Here is a 17,711-nt window from a genome sequence, read left to right on the forward strand (position 1 = left end):
TCATTTTGGCAGCTTTCATTGTTTTTACGTGCAGAAAGAGTAATAATTCATAACCAAACTGAACAAAATCTCAAATGTTTCGGAGTGCAAATACATTGTTTCTGCAGGACACTAAAATACAGGCTGAAGTAATAGTGCTACTGACTCTGGAAAGACTGCAGAGCAACAAGATGAACAGTAGAGGGCAGTAGAGTAAATCTCAAACAGCACTAAAGAATGCAGGAAGCGTGTGAAGACTTTCATTCCAAATGATAAATGTAATAATTTAAAGACATATGTGACAATTGTGACACTGAAACTCTGTTCTGCAACTGCAATTATTTCTTGGCTACTACAAATCTTTCATTTGTAGCTGCCAAAATCATCAAACATCAAGCTTTTGGATGAAAATGCTTCACTTGCACAAAGAGAAGCTAGACAAATGTATCCCAGTGATTCTACTTTTTATTTCTGTGTTATGAGATATATTGCCACGAATGCATATATGCTATGCAAATACACATTTATCTATAGTTTCATGGTGGAAGTGGTCACTGTTGGAAGAGCATGCACAGATGCCCCAGGAGGCAAGTACAATTCAAACAGTATCCTTACTCTTTATCTCCTTTACTGCAGATGCAAAGCATAAGGGGAGAGAAAAGGATTAAAAAATATTTAAGTATCCAAGATAAAGATAAACTGAGAGAACAAAAAGTGCCAAGAGCACAAAATGTTAAATGTAATACATACTAGTCTGTTAACAATGTACAAACAAAGCTGCATTTATAGACACAGGAAGAAATAAGCAAAAAAAATATGCAAACCACAATGGCATTGCTTCACTAGCATCACATGTTGCTTCAAAACCTGTTAATATTGTTTAGCCTTAATGGTGCTTTCACAGACGTGCAAGTTACCCATACTGTGTGCACTAATGCACCCCCATACTATCAAAGGTGCTGACTTGTCAAATGTGGACCGATAACAAGTTGCATAGTTGTGCTCCTCTTTAGCCCAGAGGAGATGGCATCCACTATTTCCCAAAACTACTTCAAATTTGAACTGTTCAGACAACAGGACAGCTTTCTACTTTGGATCAGTCTGACTTAAATGAAGGTGCCAGGTTTATCTTACATTTAACAGTTCATCACATGTGGCTTTGTACTATTTTCAATTAAATATAGAGCTTAAATGATTTGCAAATCGTAGCATTTAGTGTTGATTTTCATTTGACACTAAGTTTTCTGGAAGCAAGGTTGTACATAATTAGCATAATTATATTGGTTATTAATTAGATTTTATGCAGTCTTACTGCCGATTAAGACTTTGCTGCGAATTTGTAGCGCCTACACCGTAACCCACATAAGTGGTTTGTGGTTATGACTGTACCTACGGCATAGATTTAACACAGAAAGTATAAATCCTCTGTTAGCTCACCTCTGACGACCTCCTGAAGGGGTCACAGGAACAGTGAAGGGTTGTCAATTTTGGGTCCTGTGGGGTGAGGATTTGGGGGATTTGTTCTCTCTCCTCCTCCTCCCCCTCCCCTCCTCCCCCTCCCCTCCTCCTCCTCCTCCTGTTGCTCCTCCTGCTTTCTCATGATCAGAGTCAACATCCTCTACGTTAACAGCTGGGCGAAGGCTGATGTTGGAGTTCTCTGAAGACATTGACAAACACACAGTACATTTGTTGTCATTTAGTCGAGGGCATTACAAACAGTGGCATGTCCAGTATGCTATTATTAAAGCAAAACTGATGCTGAAGATGCAATATAAACATTATGGTAGATATGTACATATTTGCCTTTTGCACATAAGTAATGCAAAACAGGCCACAAGTATAAGGAGCAGGACAGGCCAGGAGAAAGGCAGATTTAGCAGGCCCTACAACAGGCTAATGCAAGAGGATTCAGCTGTGAACTAGGCCAAGCATAGAATGCCCTGATAGGAAAGGACTAGTTTACTAATCTTGCAGGCCATACAATCTGGCTAATCTGGCTCATGATACACTGGCACACTTCTGTCAACAGTCAGTTGCCTCAGTCCTCACTTTATTAAAGCTATGAAGAAAACAGATGGCACCCATATTGTGCATTTCAATCTGTTCTCATTTGAAAGGTTCATGTTCTGAATTATGGCTTTCCTTCACAAAATCCTGGAACACTTTCAGGCTGTACACCTCTTTATCTTACCTGCCTATCTTCTAAGCCCTAGCAAACTCAGGGTCATATTAACAGCTTCGGTAAGTTAACTTATTTGAGAAATGACAAAACAACACAAAAACATACAAAAATCTACGTTAACAACACAAATAGCTACTGTTTTACCCTGTGCGTGCTCTAGAACAAAACATCTGAACTCAAACATCATTTATTGTTTGCACGTTACTAGTGTAAACTGTTGTCTCTTATGACGAGACAACAGTTTACTTAACGCAGTATGATTGAGTTCAGGATGCACAAGGAATGAGAGGACAGTGAACACTACACTGGTGTGGATTCACCTGCAGGTCTTATTGCTGAAATGTCTGAGTCATCTTCAATGAAGAATGCTGGGTTAGATAGACCAGACAGCTGATGTGACAGGGATCTTGGGTGCTTAGAAGGGGAGCTGACGATGGGTGGCAGACGTGGATAGGATGGCACATTGGGCAAATCGAGGATGCTACCATTAGGAGAGGATGGAGATGGGGATCGGGATTGCAGCTGGGGATGATGAGGAGGAGGAAGAGGGGAGTGTCGCACAAGCCGGCTGAGTTCTACGTCTTGCTGATTGTTGTCTTGCTTCTGTTTTTGCTGTTGTTGTTGTTGTCGTCTCTTAGGCATCTTGAGGCATGAGGCTGTTAAGGCGGTTCCGGATGTTCATGAAATACTCGTGTGCTAAGCTCGGGAACTGGGAGAGCTTCTGTGGGACGTTTGTGAGTCTTTGGGAAAGACTGGGCAGAGTAGGGCCTACTGAGACCCCTGAGCTTTGGGGCAAAAGCTCAGTGAGAGTCTGGGCAATATTCCGGGGTACTTGTGTGAGTCTGATCTGCGAGAGCTCCTGGCGTATCTCAGGGGGTTGGGTGGGTAAGTACTTGGTAAACTCAGAGAGCTGGGTGGGTAGTTTAGGCATGGAAGGTATTTGGGGAGGAGTGATGCCGTTCTCTTTGAAGAATGCGTTGATGTTGTCGAGGCACTCAGAGGTGAAGGGAATGCGCATCAGGCAGCTCTTAAATGCATCACAGCTGACTGGAGCTACAGAGGAGACAGGTGGATAGGCAGATACAGTCAGGCAGAATAGAAGCAAAGTAGGAGAAGGACACTGTTGACAATCAGACAGCAATGAAGCCAGTCAAGAATGACAATATCAGACTTCAGGTCTCCAGATGAACTCTACAGTCTGATGGTGACAGACGGATACTGTGGTAGAGATGCAGTAAGGACATCAAATACAGTAGTGGTTGTCTGGATGCTTGTAGCATTTAACACAACTGGTCAGCCACACAGTGATGTAAACTGCTATTTACAGTCAGACAAACAATCAAAAACTTTCCTGAAGGAAAATAACTGGACAGTACATACCACCACAGTCAGTAGCTTCCTCCTCCTACAAAAACACAAAGCACACGAACAGTCGGGAACTAGTAACAGATTATCTGATGAACATTTCTCAGAAAGGATCCGCATATCACAAAAACATTAATGAGTCTCAGGCTCGGTAATAAACACATAATATCTTGCATTTTATAACTTATTTATGTATAAATTAGTAAATGAATGAACAAAAAAGTTATTTAAATGGCAAAAGTACATAAGGAGAACATTAGGAATTATTATTATTAATAATATTATATCAGATTTCTTAATAGTAATGTAAGAAAATTCACTTTTGAGCTGTACCGACTTTTTATTAATGTAGGATGGAACATTTATGAACAGGATAAACAGAGCCCGTCTGAAGTGTAAAAGAATTATTTCGTCATAAAGTCAGGCAATTAATTTTAGAATAACTGAGTCATGTATATTACAGTGGTATAGCCTGGGATGGGAAACATTACTTTTTCAGGAGCCTTGTCAGCATTAGCAGCTTGACCGTTTTCTTCGTTTTTCTGCGGCTGCTCGGTGACAGGCTCAGCTTCTGGAGTAGCTTCCTGGGTCTCGGTTTCTGGTTCTGGTGCAGACTCTGGTTCTGATTCTGGTCGTATTGCTTGTTCTGGCTTTGGCTCAGAGTTATTCACTGGCTCACTCCTTGGAGGTGGTGAGATTGAGGCTTCCTCCTCTGGCTCTGGATTTTTTATAAATTGAAGATTGAACGAGTGTTTCAGAACATTCAGCAGCAACAAAGATTATGTAACTGCCTTTCTGAAAATGTTTTGTCAGAAGACTGCTGATGTTACATAGATATACCATGTTGAATGAGAGAAAATAGTTTATATTTAAGAAGTGGCCTTTTTTCAATACATTTGTTTATATTTAAATTGCATCTACCTGGCTTTATGGCAGGTTCCTCTGTCTCAACTTTCTGCTCCTCCTGAGCGAGGCTGCTTTCTTTCTGCAGAACAGGACAAGAAAACAAGTTGCTGGACAGTCAGTCATTCAGAGTCAAACCAAATGACAACTGGTTGTGTTAAAAGGTTATTACAGTGCAGTAAGGGGTGAAAGTGCTGTTGTTGTTAGTTGGACACTCACTACAACGCAGGATTCAGACTGCAATAGCCTGTAAGTCAGCTTCTGTTTGGCTATGAATTGTTTAGTTCAAAAACAACAAGACCTACGGAGGATGCAAATTTAATTATCCATTTTGGAGAAATTCTCCTTTGTTTTAACATAATGAGACTAGAAAAATCACATTTTACAGACTTCAGTTGTGGTTGTTACAGAGGTAGTTCCAGCCCTATTTATTCTTATTTGTCTGTAGGCTCCTAAGTGACACTGCACATAACCCAGGTTAGTCATTTAAACCGCTATATTGTGGATGAAGAAACTTCACCAGGTGTTAGCTTGTTTTCTCTCGCTTAGCATAAATTTACCGTATGGAGACCACCTGTAACAGAAAAGCTTACATAATGCACACTGTAAGTTATCTGTCTATGCTTAATAATAAAAAAGTTAGTTAAAATAATAACATGCATTTTATTACACTAGTTTATTACCTTTATTATTACGTTTTCACAATATTCTGTTTCGCAGTTTGAAGCGTATTATTTAATAGGCTATGTGCGTTTACCGTTATGAGTCCCGACAGAAAAAACGTCCACGAGTTAATTCACATAAACCGCATCAGAAGATTTTAGAAAAATGAGAAAAACAACGAGGAAAAGATTCTGTTATGATATGTCCCTCCATCTTTAACCCAGAGACGCGAACCAGCTGCAGCAGGTGCACAGTGTTACCGGGGGAACAGCTGAAAGGAGGACAAGAGGCGGGCGCGCTGAGGAGGAGGGTCCGCTGTTGCCAGGGGAAGCTGTGGTTGCTATGACACAGTTGTGTGATGCTTGGGCAATGAGCGGCAAAGATCACATAACGAGAACCCGCGGGATTTGGGATCTGCTGATAACAAATGACCGTGCCAATGTGGAGCCATAAAGTGATTGCCGATGCTGTATTTTTTTTTATGTCTAATATCTTCGCTTGTATTGGTAAATAGGATATAATCAACAGGATTTACGAAGGGGTTATAAATAAAATAAAGAAATTACCTGATTTACGAGTGTTTTTTATGGCTCTGCCTTATTGTACATACTCTGTATTCTGCATTGTAATCAGTGCAGTCATTTCTGGTTACTTGCAATATCTTTATAGAACTGTTATGTTAAATTTGTTGCAATTTCTACCCTCTTGGCCAGATCTCTCTTGAAAAAATATATTTTTAATGTCATTGAGACTTTTTAATCTGGCTTTATAAGGCTTTATAAAAGCAACATCGCCAAAAACTGATTATAGCCTCCACATTGCGAGAGGAATGTTCTTTTTGGCTCAAAATTACTGAATATCATTCATGAGATATGTTTCACATGCAGTGCTTGACAGATTTATTAGACCACTTGTCATAAAAAACAAGAAACAAATATTTTATAAATCTGCCAAAAATGTCCTTAAAACTAAAAATTATATTGTTATTTATTAGGCAAATAACTGAATTCAAGTTTTTATACCCAGATTTGAGCCAGCACTTAAACATGCGCAACATTCAACCACTAATGCTAATTTTTCTGTTCAAGAATCCAAGTAAAAAACTGTAATTTAGCATCTTAATCAAAAAACAATAATGTGCTGTACTATTATGTGGCTGCTTTTTTGTAAAACAGTAAATTTGAATATTCATGGACAACAGTAATAACTATATTTTAGCATTAAAAATATTTCAATTAAAGAGCTTGCACATGATGGTGGATTAACCACAGAAACAAAAAAAAATAATAATTCTTGTAATTGTCAATACTGTTAATTTAGGGCAACTGCAGCATAAACCTTACTCTGGGTGGTGGTCTAATAAGTTTGTTAAGCTCTGTATGTTTGACAAATTTAGGCCAACAAATCATTTACAACAATTTCAATACCAGCAATTATTTTTTGGCAGACAACCACTTTTTGGCACAACCTGGTTATTCTGAATTTAACTGTTTGGACTGTTGTTAGTTTTCTTCTAATATGCACCTCATTTAGGCAAACATTGTACATTTTAAAATCAAAATTTGCTTTAAATAGACTTCTTGTTTTTAGTTGAATAATTATTTTTCTTTATTTATCCCTTTTTTTTTTTTTTTTTAAAATAATTAGTCTCCCTGACATAGTTATGCTGACTAGTTTTATGCAGCGGTTTTTCATGTCTGTTTGCAACAGATGGTTCAGTGAAAAATAATGTACTTTTACTTTTCTTGCTATATTATGATAGCTGGGAATTTGCATATTAACACTTAACAGAATTTTTTTTTTTAATGAATGCTTAACTTGATATTACATAATCTGTCTTTTACACTGTGTTCAAAAAGTTGTTGGAGAAAAGCATTTGGAAGATTTGGGAATTTCATTTTGAAAATATACAATCACAGGAATAGCAGGTAGCCATATTTGCACTCATGCACATCTGCTAGGCACAACACAAGACTAGTATGACATGCACAGTGAGAAACACTAAGTGCTGAGAGTCCTACAGCAAAGTTAAAAACCAAGAACCACCCATATGAATTCTTACTCTGAGACTGTACTGAGCTCCACCTCGCTCTCCTCTTCCACTGGTACTGGAAGCCTGGTCATAGTGAATATAGAGCCTCATATCAATTCACAGGGAGGCTCTCATTGCCAAGACTAAACACGCAAACTTCCTCTCTTTCTGACTGAGTTCATGGTCTTACGCGGCTTCAGGCTCTTCCAGTTGTTCTTGACTCCCCAGTGAGAGCTTGATGGACTGTCCCTCACTGGCCATCTGTCTAACGGCCATCTCAGCTGTCTGCCTGGCAACCTCTTCAGCCATACGGGCCATCTCCAGCCTCTCCTGAAGTAAACTGAAGGAAAAAAAAAAAGGACACACTTGATTGTGTTTGTGCTGAAAATTTGATTATAAAGAAAACCTCTGGCATTACATTAAATATGTTAATTTCCCTTTGTTTGCTGCTTATGCAGCGGGATTGAGCTATCAAAAGTGACACCAGAGAATATCTAAAAAAAACACACAAAAAAAACACATCCAGTCCTTTTGCTTAACTGGAAGAGGTGCCATCATGCTGGACTTGGCCTTTCAGATTGAGTATTTGATAAAGGCTGCAGCTCTCCCCCCTCATTTTCCACCTTCCTTACCAGCTCTCCATGGTAGCCAGTGCTATCCCTTCAGCTTCCTTCTTGATGTTTTCAATAAATGGCGTCCAACGGCCCGTACTGGGTCTCTGCATCTTCCAGAGATATTTTTTGCCGCACTCTCTGATGGTGTGGCTCTGGTTCGGCATCGCTGCATTTCTGTGATGCCACTGACACTGACTGCGTCACTTCTTTCACTTCCTGTTGCTGTTGGGCTGCAGGTGATGGTGGAACCAGGAGTGCAGACGGAGCTTCAGCTTTAGGAGGATCTTCACATTTCTGCTGGCCTTCGTTGTCTGACTCCACATCTTCCAGCACCATATCAGGTTTGAGTTTGGCTGATGCTATGAGAGGGTGACAAGGATGAATTGTGTGGTGGGTAAAATTGGGGAATTTGATCGTAACTGTTTTTGAGACAGCTTTGCTTATAATCCCATAATAATTCTATTCAACTGCAAGGATTGACAGGCTTTAGAATTGAATCAAGTCTCTATTACATCAGTGGTAGTCAATTATATTGCTGTTAGGTTTTTGAGAGCACTCAGTTATTGGTTTCTATTGGCAGGTAAGAGGTATTATTTATAAGAAGCACCACAAAAATCAGTTCACACAATGAGCCTTTATTATTCCTGCTTTATCCATCCAATACAGTGTTTACTACATTCTTTAGATGGCAAAATGTTGTCTTTGTGAGCAAGCATAGATTTTTCAAATCAAATCCAAACCATCACAATACACCCCCAGGCCACATTTCACAGTTCAAGGCTATACAGCAGATACATATACAGCTCAAAACCATTCTTACACTGTAATTAGTCTTACATCATGTTCATCCAATTCCTCGGCAGTTAATTAAGAATAAATAAAGACACTCAAATTATATTCTGTCCTCGTATAACAATAATAACTGAACATAGCTGCCATTTTATCTTTTAAATTTAACCTATATTTACAGGTAGTCCCATTGAGACTCAGTGCCTCATTTGTAAGAGAGACCTTTTTATTATTTCAAGGATAAAAAGGTGTTGCATTTTTTCTTGAGAGCCTTCAGAAAACAACAACGTTTGTGTTAAAATTTATAGTAAGTACATCATGATTTACATTTTATCTCTTGTCTCTTGTTTTTATGGACATGTAATGGCAACATGAATATATAATGTACCCTGACACAGGTTAAAGCACAGCAATGTAACAGAAAATATCACGTCTAAATCGTTTTGGGTGCACAACTTAAAGTAATAATTTCAAATAAGGCAATTGCTAAATGTTTCTGTATCAAACAGAAAATGTGCAATTTCAAAATCATAAAGACTGAATTTAATTTTGCTAAAAATATTATATTTAAGTTACAATACATTCATATGAAACTGCACAAAGTACAGTAAGGTGAGTTGAAAATATTCCTATGTTCATGTATGTTAATTTATAGCTGCCCATAGTCTCTATAGTCTGCTGGCAGTACAATGAGCCTATCGGTGTGTTTATCTGTGGGAGTCGGAGCATCCCCCAGTCGTCTCCTCCTGCTGTTTAAGGGGCTCGCAGCGCCTTCCCCCCTGAAACAGAAGGAGAAGAGGGACTGAGTTAGGCTCCGACCGTCCGACCAAAACACCTCTTCATTAACTATGGAGGAAAAAAACAAGAGGGTGCTTCAGCAGAAAGCATATATGCAGTAGTTTACAAATGTTACACCCATGAAGAGGAGTCACTCAAAATGAGAAAAGGCTGAAAATTTGAATTAAATGCACTCTATTCTGGATTTTTCTGTAGTTAGCAAATATTATGGGATACTGATTCACTTAATTGAACTGTGGCTCTCAGGATCAAAAGGTATACAATGCAGAGGGAGAAACTCAACTCACCTTTCTGAATTACTTCAGATGCACTCTAAAACAGAGGGAAAATAAATTTTTTAAAAACAGGGGTATGAGATGATTGAATCGGCTGGAAAGCAGCTGCCAGTTTTTTCTACAACTTACGTTAGCTTCATCTTTGGATGGAGTAACAGGCTGAGGCAGCTTCAGACCCAGTCCTGACACAAACCAGTTGACCACACTGTGGGGCAAAAACCAAAGTGTTTAGACTCCAGTTCTTTTCTTACACTGACAAGCCAAAAATGTCAGGAGTGAAAAAGATCTTGTGGATTGCACTATGCATCTACCTTGATTAACCCAAAAATGCTACTTAACAACAAAGGAGATGCTCTCAAATCTTGTTTCATCCACATGGAGACCATTCAAGTAGCATTTAATTTAGGGAAAGAGACTGAGTCCAAACTTACCCAGAAGCCTTGCTGTCAGTATCCAATGAGATTCCACTGAGGGATTCAGGTGGTGGAGACAGAACTGTGGAGCAGACAATGTAAAAATACTGCACAAAACATATATTCTCAAAAAAAAAAGAAAAAAAGAAGGTTTTTTAGGCTTTATTTACTTTTGTCCAGAGAACTGCGGGACGACTTGGTTGGCGCATCCACAGATACAGCACCAGGGGGCACTGGCTGAGGAACTCTCTGTTTGATCCAGGTCACCATGCTGAAACAGAAGATCCAAGGTGGCCTCTTAAATATCTGAAGAATAATTAACTCTGTGAACTGTGGCAATGGTGTGCATTTGATATTATTAGGAGGACTATAAGTGTTAGGGGTACAATCCAGACCACATAGTGCAGATTATTTTGAGCTGTGGATGTGCTGTGTGAATCTGGAGTGGGAGGTGGTTTGCACTCACTTGGAAGGAAAGTGAGTGGTCATACTCTCTATTTCGGACGTTTCCTCATCTGACACCATCTCCACCACAGGGATGTGTGGAAGTGGATCAAAATCTGAATTAGGAAAAAAAAAGAAAAAAAGACCACCATGTCAAATCACTAATAAACCTCAGCTTTGTTTCAGCTTCATTCTAAGTTAGCATAACAAACCATTTAATTCAGGCATTTTGGCTTTAATTTACTGTATAATTATTAAAGGGTATTTTAACATTATTTTGAAAAGTACCTGGCATTGCTGCAACATCATACACCTGAAACAGCAGAGGGGGGGAGCATTTAATGTAGAAACAATGGAAGGTATGTTGGTATTGTTTACATAAGCCCCAGTTTAGATAGCAGTGAAGTTAATGGCTAACCCCCCTCCCCCTTTCACATCATTAGTCCTTTAAGCCTGTGGGACAATGTTAAGTTGATTCAGTCAAGTGTCACCCGATTGGTCGGATTTATCCAACTGTTCAGTTAATTCCATTAAACACTCAGTAAGTTTAGCAGTTTAGTGTTCCTAAAGGGACAAAATGCTGCACAGGGCTGATATGCTTATAGAAGAAACTGGGACTGGATATTTTTTAATGCCTGGTTGTGTTTTCTGTCTGCCTCACCTCTGTGTGCTCCTCATCCTTAGTGTCCTTCTGAGTCTCTCTGTACTTCTCATCAGGCTGAGGCAGCACTTTGGTCAGACCATGAGTGACCCAGTCATCACTCCAGACCTGATAGAGAAGCAACCTTAAGTGACCTCTCTCACAGCAGTTTCATTGTAAATTCAGCAGATTTTCAGTCATACTGTACCTGTCTCCATCTTCTCCCGACTAGCAAATGAATAGAAGAAGAGAAGAAAAGAAATACAATGAAAAGCTTCATCTACAATAATGATCCAGGACTCATAGCTGAGGATGCTGATAATTTGCACTAATAAAACAAATGTTTGCCCTTTGATATGATTGTGACACCTCACATCTCATGTGTGTGAATGAGTGGATTCAAAAGAATTCAAATAAAATACAAATATTGAAATTAACAGTGCAAATAATTTAGACACATACTCAATAAGTGTAGCATCCTTCTCCTGTAAATGTTGTTTTTCTCCTCAAAATGTTTGAGAACTCCTGTTTTTTCCATGATAGGTAGATAAATCTATTCTTTCTATTGGTTGTTGAAAATAGTAATAATAATTGTGGACAACCAGTGGACTAAAAATGGTACAAACTCCTAATAAAAAATAGCTTCTTGTGAGAATTTATTCATGAGAATGATCCACAGGGGTATGGATATTTGTTTTGTTATTCATTAGTGTTATTTACAACAGCTCCTTGAGACAAATTAAAAGATAATGACTAGCACGCTTGACTAAAAAAACGAAGCAAAACATAAATGTAAATTCAATAAATCCCAAATAATTAAAAATTTGCTGAATAGTGCTCCAAAGGGAACATTCCATTTCCATTACTTTAATTTATAGTTAACTTCCTCAGACTCTGAAGTGCAGTCAACAGACACACACTTTGACCTTGTTATTAGCAGACTGTACATCCACCGAGTCATCTAGAGACTCACCTTGGCATCAGAGTTGGCTCTGCTGAGTCTGGGGCTGCCCGAAGGCTGCGGCAGGGCACTGACAAACCCGTTGGAGAGCCATCCTAATACTCCAGTCTGTGCATGGCTGTTGAAGATGTGAATACAGAAAGAAGTCAGCAACCACACACACACACACACACACACACAAATAAGAAGCTGATGCACAAGAACATTTACCCATCCTCTGAAACCTCTTCTGTGTTTTTTGGTGGAAGTGGCTTCACTGGAGCTGTAAGAGAAGTTAAAAACATGTCATATGCTATAGATGTGTGTTCACACAAAAAGCTAAAGGTGCAGCACAAATAATATAAAAGGGGTTGCAGATAAGCCTCACCCTCCGTGATTTTGGGTGGCTGAAAAGAGAGAAAAGAAAGACTCTTAATTACTCTGTATGAGTGCAGGCTAAACATGTGTGTGTGTGTGTGTGATTGTCATACAGCATCAGGGGTCTTGGCAGTTTCTTCTGTCCCAGCAGCATCAGGAGGTTGGGGAACCACTTTCACCACCCAATTAAACATCCTGCTGAAGAAAACACACATGGTCAGCCTCTTATAAAACCCTTCATTAAAGTTACAGTGTGTAAAATCTCACTACTACATGTCAGTGGATTTTCTTATCCCTCCCAGTTCAAGTGTATAAATGTAGATGTGTTTCCATTACTGTGTCTAAACACTATATTTTAACATATTTGAATTATATCAACACAATAAATCAGGAAATAAAAGACGGATACAGTCAATTAACTGTCAAGAGTCACCTCAAAAACTCTGGCCACTGTTCTTCTGCTGTGATACTCAGATAGCAAAGAGACTCGGGACCAGAGGTTTTCACTATCTGGGTAGGCTGAGAGAAGTGTTTAGGATACTTGAACCTAACATTAGCAGGCATAAAGTTAGCTTATAACCAGCTCTTGTCAGCTCTCCAGAGACTGAAGGGTCTGTGTCTAATCTGCCGCCAATAAGTAATATTGGAATAAATAAGCATGTTTATGGATGTTTACATGCGATAGAGCCCTGACTTCAGTTCAGGAGATGAGGTTTATGGTGAGGAGGAAGAGGATGAAGTTTTTTAAGATGCTGGTGGTGTTGTCTCTTTCCTTAGAGTTTTTTTTTTTTTTGGTGAAGAGAACCCCTTCCAATGATAAAACGTAGGTATGATCCTTCATATATGGAGTCTGAAGGTGCAGTGTCCCTCCACGGCAGGCAAACGCCTCCGACTTCTCTTTTGGTGTACTACATATGTGGCCCTTTTGCCATATACCTAAAATGCAATTAGTTGGAGGAGGGATGTCCTTCCAGGCCACTGTATTCAAATATGGCAGCTTTCACAAACTGCCACTGTTCCTATGTGTTTTTAATAAATTCATTCTAAGAACATTAACTTGTTAGAAGATGTAATTACACACTAATCTGTGCATATTTATAAGTATAATATTTTTTTCTATTGAATAACCTCAAAGAAAATATTACTGACTGTACCTTTAAACATGGTTGAGCATGCTGATGATAATGGTAATAAATCAGTAACTCTTTACTCGTGTGCTCATTAAAGCAGCCTCTTTAGCTGCCTGAAAGAGAGCCCTTAACTGGGGCTAATGGGATGTGAAGAACATTCACCAGCTTCATTTTTGCTCATACTGGCAACTCAAAGAGGAGAAATCAGGATCATGCACGCCATGCAAAGCCCACACAGAAGTCAAAAGTTAGAGGACATTAGAAGGTAGGACCTTGTTCAAGCAGCAGTAACATCATAAGCTGCTTTAGCAAGAGCCTCCACAGGTGGCCGATTGCTCAGTCAGTTAAATCAGTTAGAAAGGAAGAACCCAGTCTCAAATGTGGGAATGAGAAAATTTTAAGCAGCCTATGCACATGATCGATGATAGAAATTTTTTAGAGCTTACAGGAGTGCCATTTATCTGAATTAATTCAAACATGCATATATCATCCATGTTATCCTCTGTGACAGCTCATCAGCCCACTGAGATAATCCTCTTCAGCATGGGGGCAAAGAGCCAGTGAAACTGGAGGATATCCTGCATCATGATGTCACCGCCCAGGACTGGAGACAAACGCAGGGATTATTTTTTTTAAATGTCAATTACAATTTGGTCAAAAAAAAAAAAAAAAAATTGTTCTCCCTTTTGTTGTTGCAACCAAAAAACATGTTTTAATTTGTCCTTGTTAGCGCCACAGGACTTGTCTGCTGGGTTGAGGGGACAGCTATCAGTGATTGTGGCCTTAAAGATCATTCTACCACATCTAAAGGTTGTGGGTTACTGCAAGTCTGATGATGCTCTCTCTAGACACATAATATAGAAAAACAAAGGTCTGATAGAAGTTTCACAGCTCTCAAAGCCATCACACTTTTTTGTGGCAATGGGAACAGTTTCGAAGAAGAATTCTTCCATGGATGATCCACATAGAAGACTTCTTTGAAAAACTGTGTGAGCTGTTGTCATCCTACTTTTGATTCCTGACAAGCATTCCCAAACCAGCAAAGATCAGAGGGGCCTCTTCCTGGAGGATTAAATAGTGTAACTCTGGCCCGAACTAATCTACTGAAGTAATTGTCATTCTCACTGCCTAGGGCCGGGATCAACTCTTGACAACAAGTTCTCATTATAAATGGTTTCTTCACTTTCTTCACTTCAAAAAAAAAAACAAAAAACAAACAAAATAAACCCAAGAAAATAATAATATAGTAATTGTTTGAAAAATATTTCTGGCTTCAAAAAGAAAATCTCTAAAAAAGGTCAGATAGTACACTATCTCACTCTAAAGCACACACTACGAAATCACAATAACTTCTGTATTTGCAACTCCACTAACTGTCTATTAATTCAGATATTAATGCACCACCTAAATAATCCACAGAATTGTACATAACAACAGACTTGTTTTCCTTACCTGCGTGCCTATAGGTGGTTCTGCATGCCGGTGGTACAGAGATCTAGAGTGCAGCACAGCCAGCACAGGTCTGCTGAGATTTTCACAGCAGATGCCCATGGGCCTAACGAGATTAACCCGCAGCACCTGAAGGTCAAGGCACAATCCCAGACCATGAGCAATCGCAGATTAACAGCGAAGAAACGTATCATCAGGACATCTTCTCCGTAACCTATAAACTGCCGTCAAGGGAAAACAAGCAGCAAGCAGCAGGTCAGATCAGATTACAATCAGTTAAACGAGAGCACATGTACATGTAAACTAAACTTTGAGCATAAATGAGTGAAAATGTAATCAGAAAAGGTGGTAAGTAATCCAGGCTACAGTCCTCAGCTCTACTTTTCACTGCACTTTTTGATTAACTCAGACTACTTTACTGATTAAGAAAGCTCAACTCAAAAGTAGCCTATATTTTCACTGAACTCAAGTGTTCAGGGTGTGTGAGTCTGACTTCAACATTTCATTTCCTGTTCGGTTCGGGACGTGTGTGTCGTTCGGTTCTGGTCATCCTGCAGTAACCCTTAAATGCAATTTTCTTTCAAATGTGGCACAGTTTAAGGAGATGTAAACAATATATATAAGATTTATTGCCAAGAAACATTGTTACAACAAGGAAATAATCGACCAAACACAGATTTCCTTTTTGTGCTAAGTTTATATTATTTATTTGTGTTTATTTACCTTCATGACAGAAACCTGTGAAATGCCTCCCATGCTTCCATGTGCTTGTTCAGTGGCTTCCCAGATAGTAAACAACACTTGAACTTAAAGTTGTGCTGTCAACCTAAATTTCATTTAGTCAACACTGAATTCTGACACCGATTCTTGATCATTCTTTGCAACCTTGGTTAATATTGAATCAACAAGACTTCAACTGATATTAAAAACATCAAATTACCAGTAATACTTCCAAATATTCTACTTATTTATCTACAGCCACGATAAATGATGTAATGATGCTGGTTAAACATATTTAACCTTACTATTAAACAACGGGCTCTAACATGTAAACGGCAACATTGTATGATGTCCTGCAGCTATGAACCTCCTAAGGGGTAATGGGGTCACACCATCTACAGAAGCAAAGCAAAATATGAAAAAATATGAAAGAAGCATATTTGTTCAGATTAGGGGTTTTGTATTTAATATACGTCTCTCTCCCTCTCTATTTCTTCTCTTCCTACCTTGTATCAGCAGTTCAGGCTTGCTGTGGTGGTGTGGTGGGTTCTTTAGTGCTGACCATGTACATCCCTTTATGATCACAGTGCACCCATCTTCTCATGGCTGTTTCCAGCAGGATAGCACATCACAAAGCTCAAATGATCTAAAACGGATTTCTTGAACAGGACGAGTTCACTGTACTCAAATGGCCTCCACAATCACCAGACCGCAACTTAATGGAGCACCTTTTGGGTGGAATGGGAGAGTCGCATCGTGGATTTGCAGCTGACAAATCTGCAGCAACTGTGATGCTATCATGTCAATATGGACCAAAATCTCTGAGGAATCTTTCCAGCACCTTGATTACGTGTCACAAAGAATTAAGGCAGTTTTGAAGGTAAAAAGTAAAAAGTAGAAGTTCATTTTCAATCTCACTATTTTATGTCTTCCCAGATTTATCTGTCAGAGGTAACCAAAACCATACACTGAGCATCATATACAAGACTTAACCCAATCTGAGCACTCCCATCTACAAGAATGAAACACTGCAAGAGGCGTCATCAGTCTGATAATTATAACAGTATTGGTCACAGGGGCTGTTTTTTATGAGAAGCGCTTCAGTACCCTGACACTAAGTTAAGGCTTTCAAATCCTTTCTTATGGAGCGGTTCAAATGCTTTTGCTCATTATTAAAGTTTTTTACATTGGTGTAATGACACTAGAAAGGGTGATATTGAACCCTTTTTTGCATTATGATGTAATGCTTACTTGTGTTAACCCAAAGAAGAGCGGTTGCAACTTTGATAGTGGAATTTAACAGTGAAAGCGGAAAGAAAGGAAGGTGGATAAAGGTAATGAGAGGCTTGTGAAAAAGAGATGATGAGGAAGAAAGCATGGCATGATACCAGATGGTGATTAACAAGGATTCAGGACGACTGTTGTTAATTGACAAACTGGTAAACAACTGGTATCATTGTGGCTTGTGGCGTGCAAACTCTCAGATGGAGCTGAAAAAGAATAGCTGCTGTAAAGGACAATTTTATAGGTATCAAAATAAATAGGTTTCTAAGAGTAGATGATCAGTCAGACTATGCAGGTAGACAGGTAGGAAGTGATAAAGTCCGATACATGGACCTATCATGCCACATTTAAAGAAGCCTCATGCTGTATTTGAGAGTGAAAACCATTTATGGTGCTGATGAGGCAGGAGGCAGAGGCTAGATCCCATTATCAGCTCAGCACAGGATAAGCTGAGAAAACAGGTTGATGACACAGACCCTTGGCCCTTGGCTGGAATATAGTAGCCCCGCACTGCCCTCAATCCTAATTGAACATCTGGATAAGACCTGGTGACAGGCAATTTTGGGGGGAAAAAAAAGTGGACAAAGAGAGTGAACTGTGTAGTGCACAGCTGTGTCTAATTGTGTAAAAGAGCTGTAATAACGTAATATTTTTTTGAAAGTGAGATATTTGATTAAGTCCGATAGACCAGAATAAGGTGAAGAAAGAAAGAG

The 17,711-nt window shown here is 39.2% G+C and overlaps 1 protein-coding gene across 1 annotated transcript in view; it reads right to left on the minus strand.

Annotated features, from left to right (window-relative positions):
* LOC115781757 (cyclic nucleotide-gated cation channel beta-1) overlaps positions 1-15,133 on the minus strand; it is a 34,308-nt gene extending 19,175 nt beyond the window's left edge. The window contains 25 exon segments of the mRNA XM_030731600.1: positions 595-609; positions 1,417-1,451; positions 1,453-1,503; positions 1,506-1,636; positions 3,542-3,566; positions 4,018-4,244; positions 4,448-4,511; positions 7,139-7,208; positions 7,315-7,464; positions 7,757-7,833; positions 7,835-8,097; positions 9,613-9,637; positions 9,730-9,805; positions 10,032-10,095; positions 10,184-10,284; positions 10,480-10,573; positions 10,746-10,770; positions 11,119-11,216; positions 11,219-11,226; positions 11,306-11,325; positions 12,071-12,176; positions 12,269-12,320; positions 12,426-12,444; positions 12,529-12,613; positions 14,998-15,133. Of these exon segments, the coding sequence (XP_030587460.1) occupies positions 595-609; positions 1,417-1,451; positions 1,453-1,503; positions 1,506-1,636; positions 3,542-3,566; positions 4,018-4,244; positions 4,448-4,511; positions 7,139-7,208; positions 7,315-7,464; positions 7,757-7,833; positions 7,835-8,097; positions 9,613-9,637; positions 9,730-9,805; positions 10,032-10,095; positions 10,184-10,284; positions 10,480-10,573; positions 10,746-10,770; positions 11,119-11,216; positions 11,219-11,226; positions 11,306-11,325; positions 12,071-12,176; positions 12,269-12,320; positions 12,426-12,444; positions 12,529-12,609 (1,877 nt within the window). The 5' untranslated portion in view covers positions 12,610-12,613; positions 14,998-15,133.
* Positions 15,134-17,711: the final 2,578 nt, after the last annotated feature.

Source organism: Archocentrus centrarchus, chromosome 6, assembly GCF_007364275.1.
Source record: "Archocentrus centrarchus isolate MPI-CPG fArcCen1 chromosome 6, fArcCen1, whole genome shotgun sequence".
Classification (NCBI taxonomy): domain Eukaryota; kingdom Metazoa; phylum Chordata; class Actinopteri; order Cichliformes; family Cichlidae; genus Archocentrus; species Archocentrus centrarchus.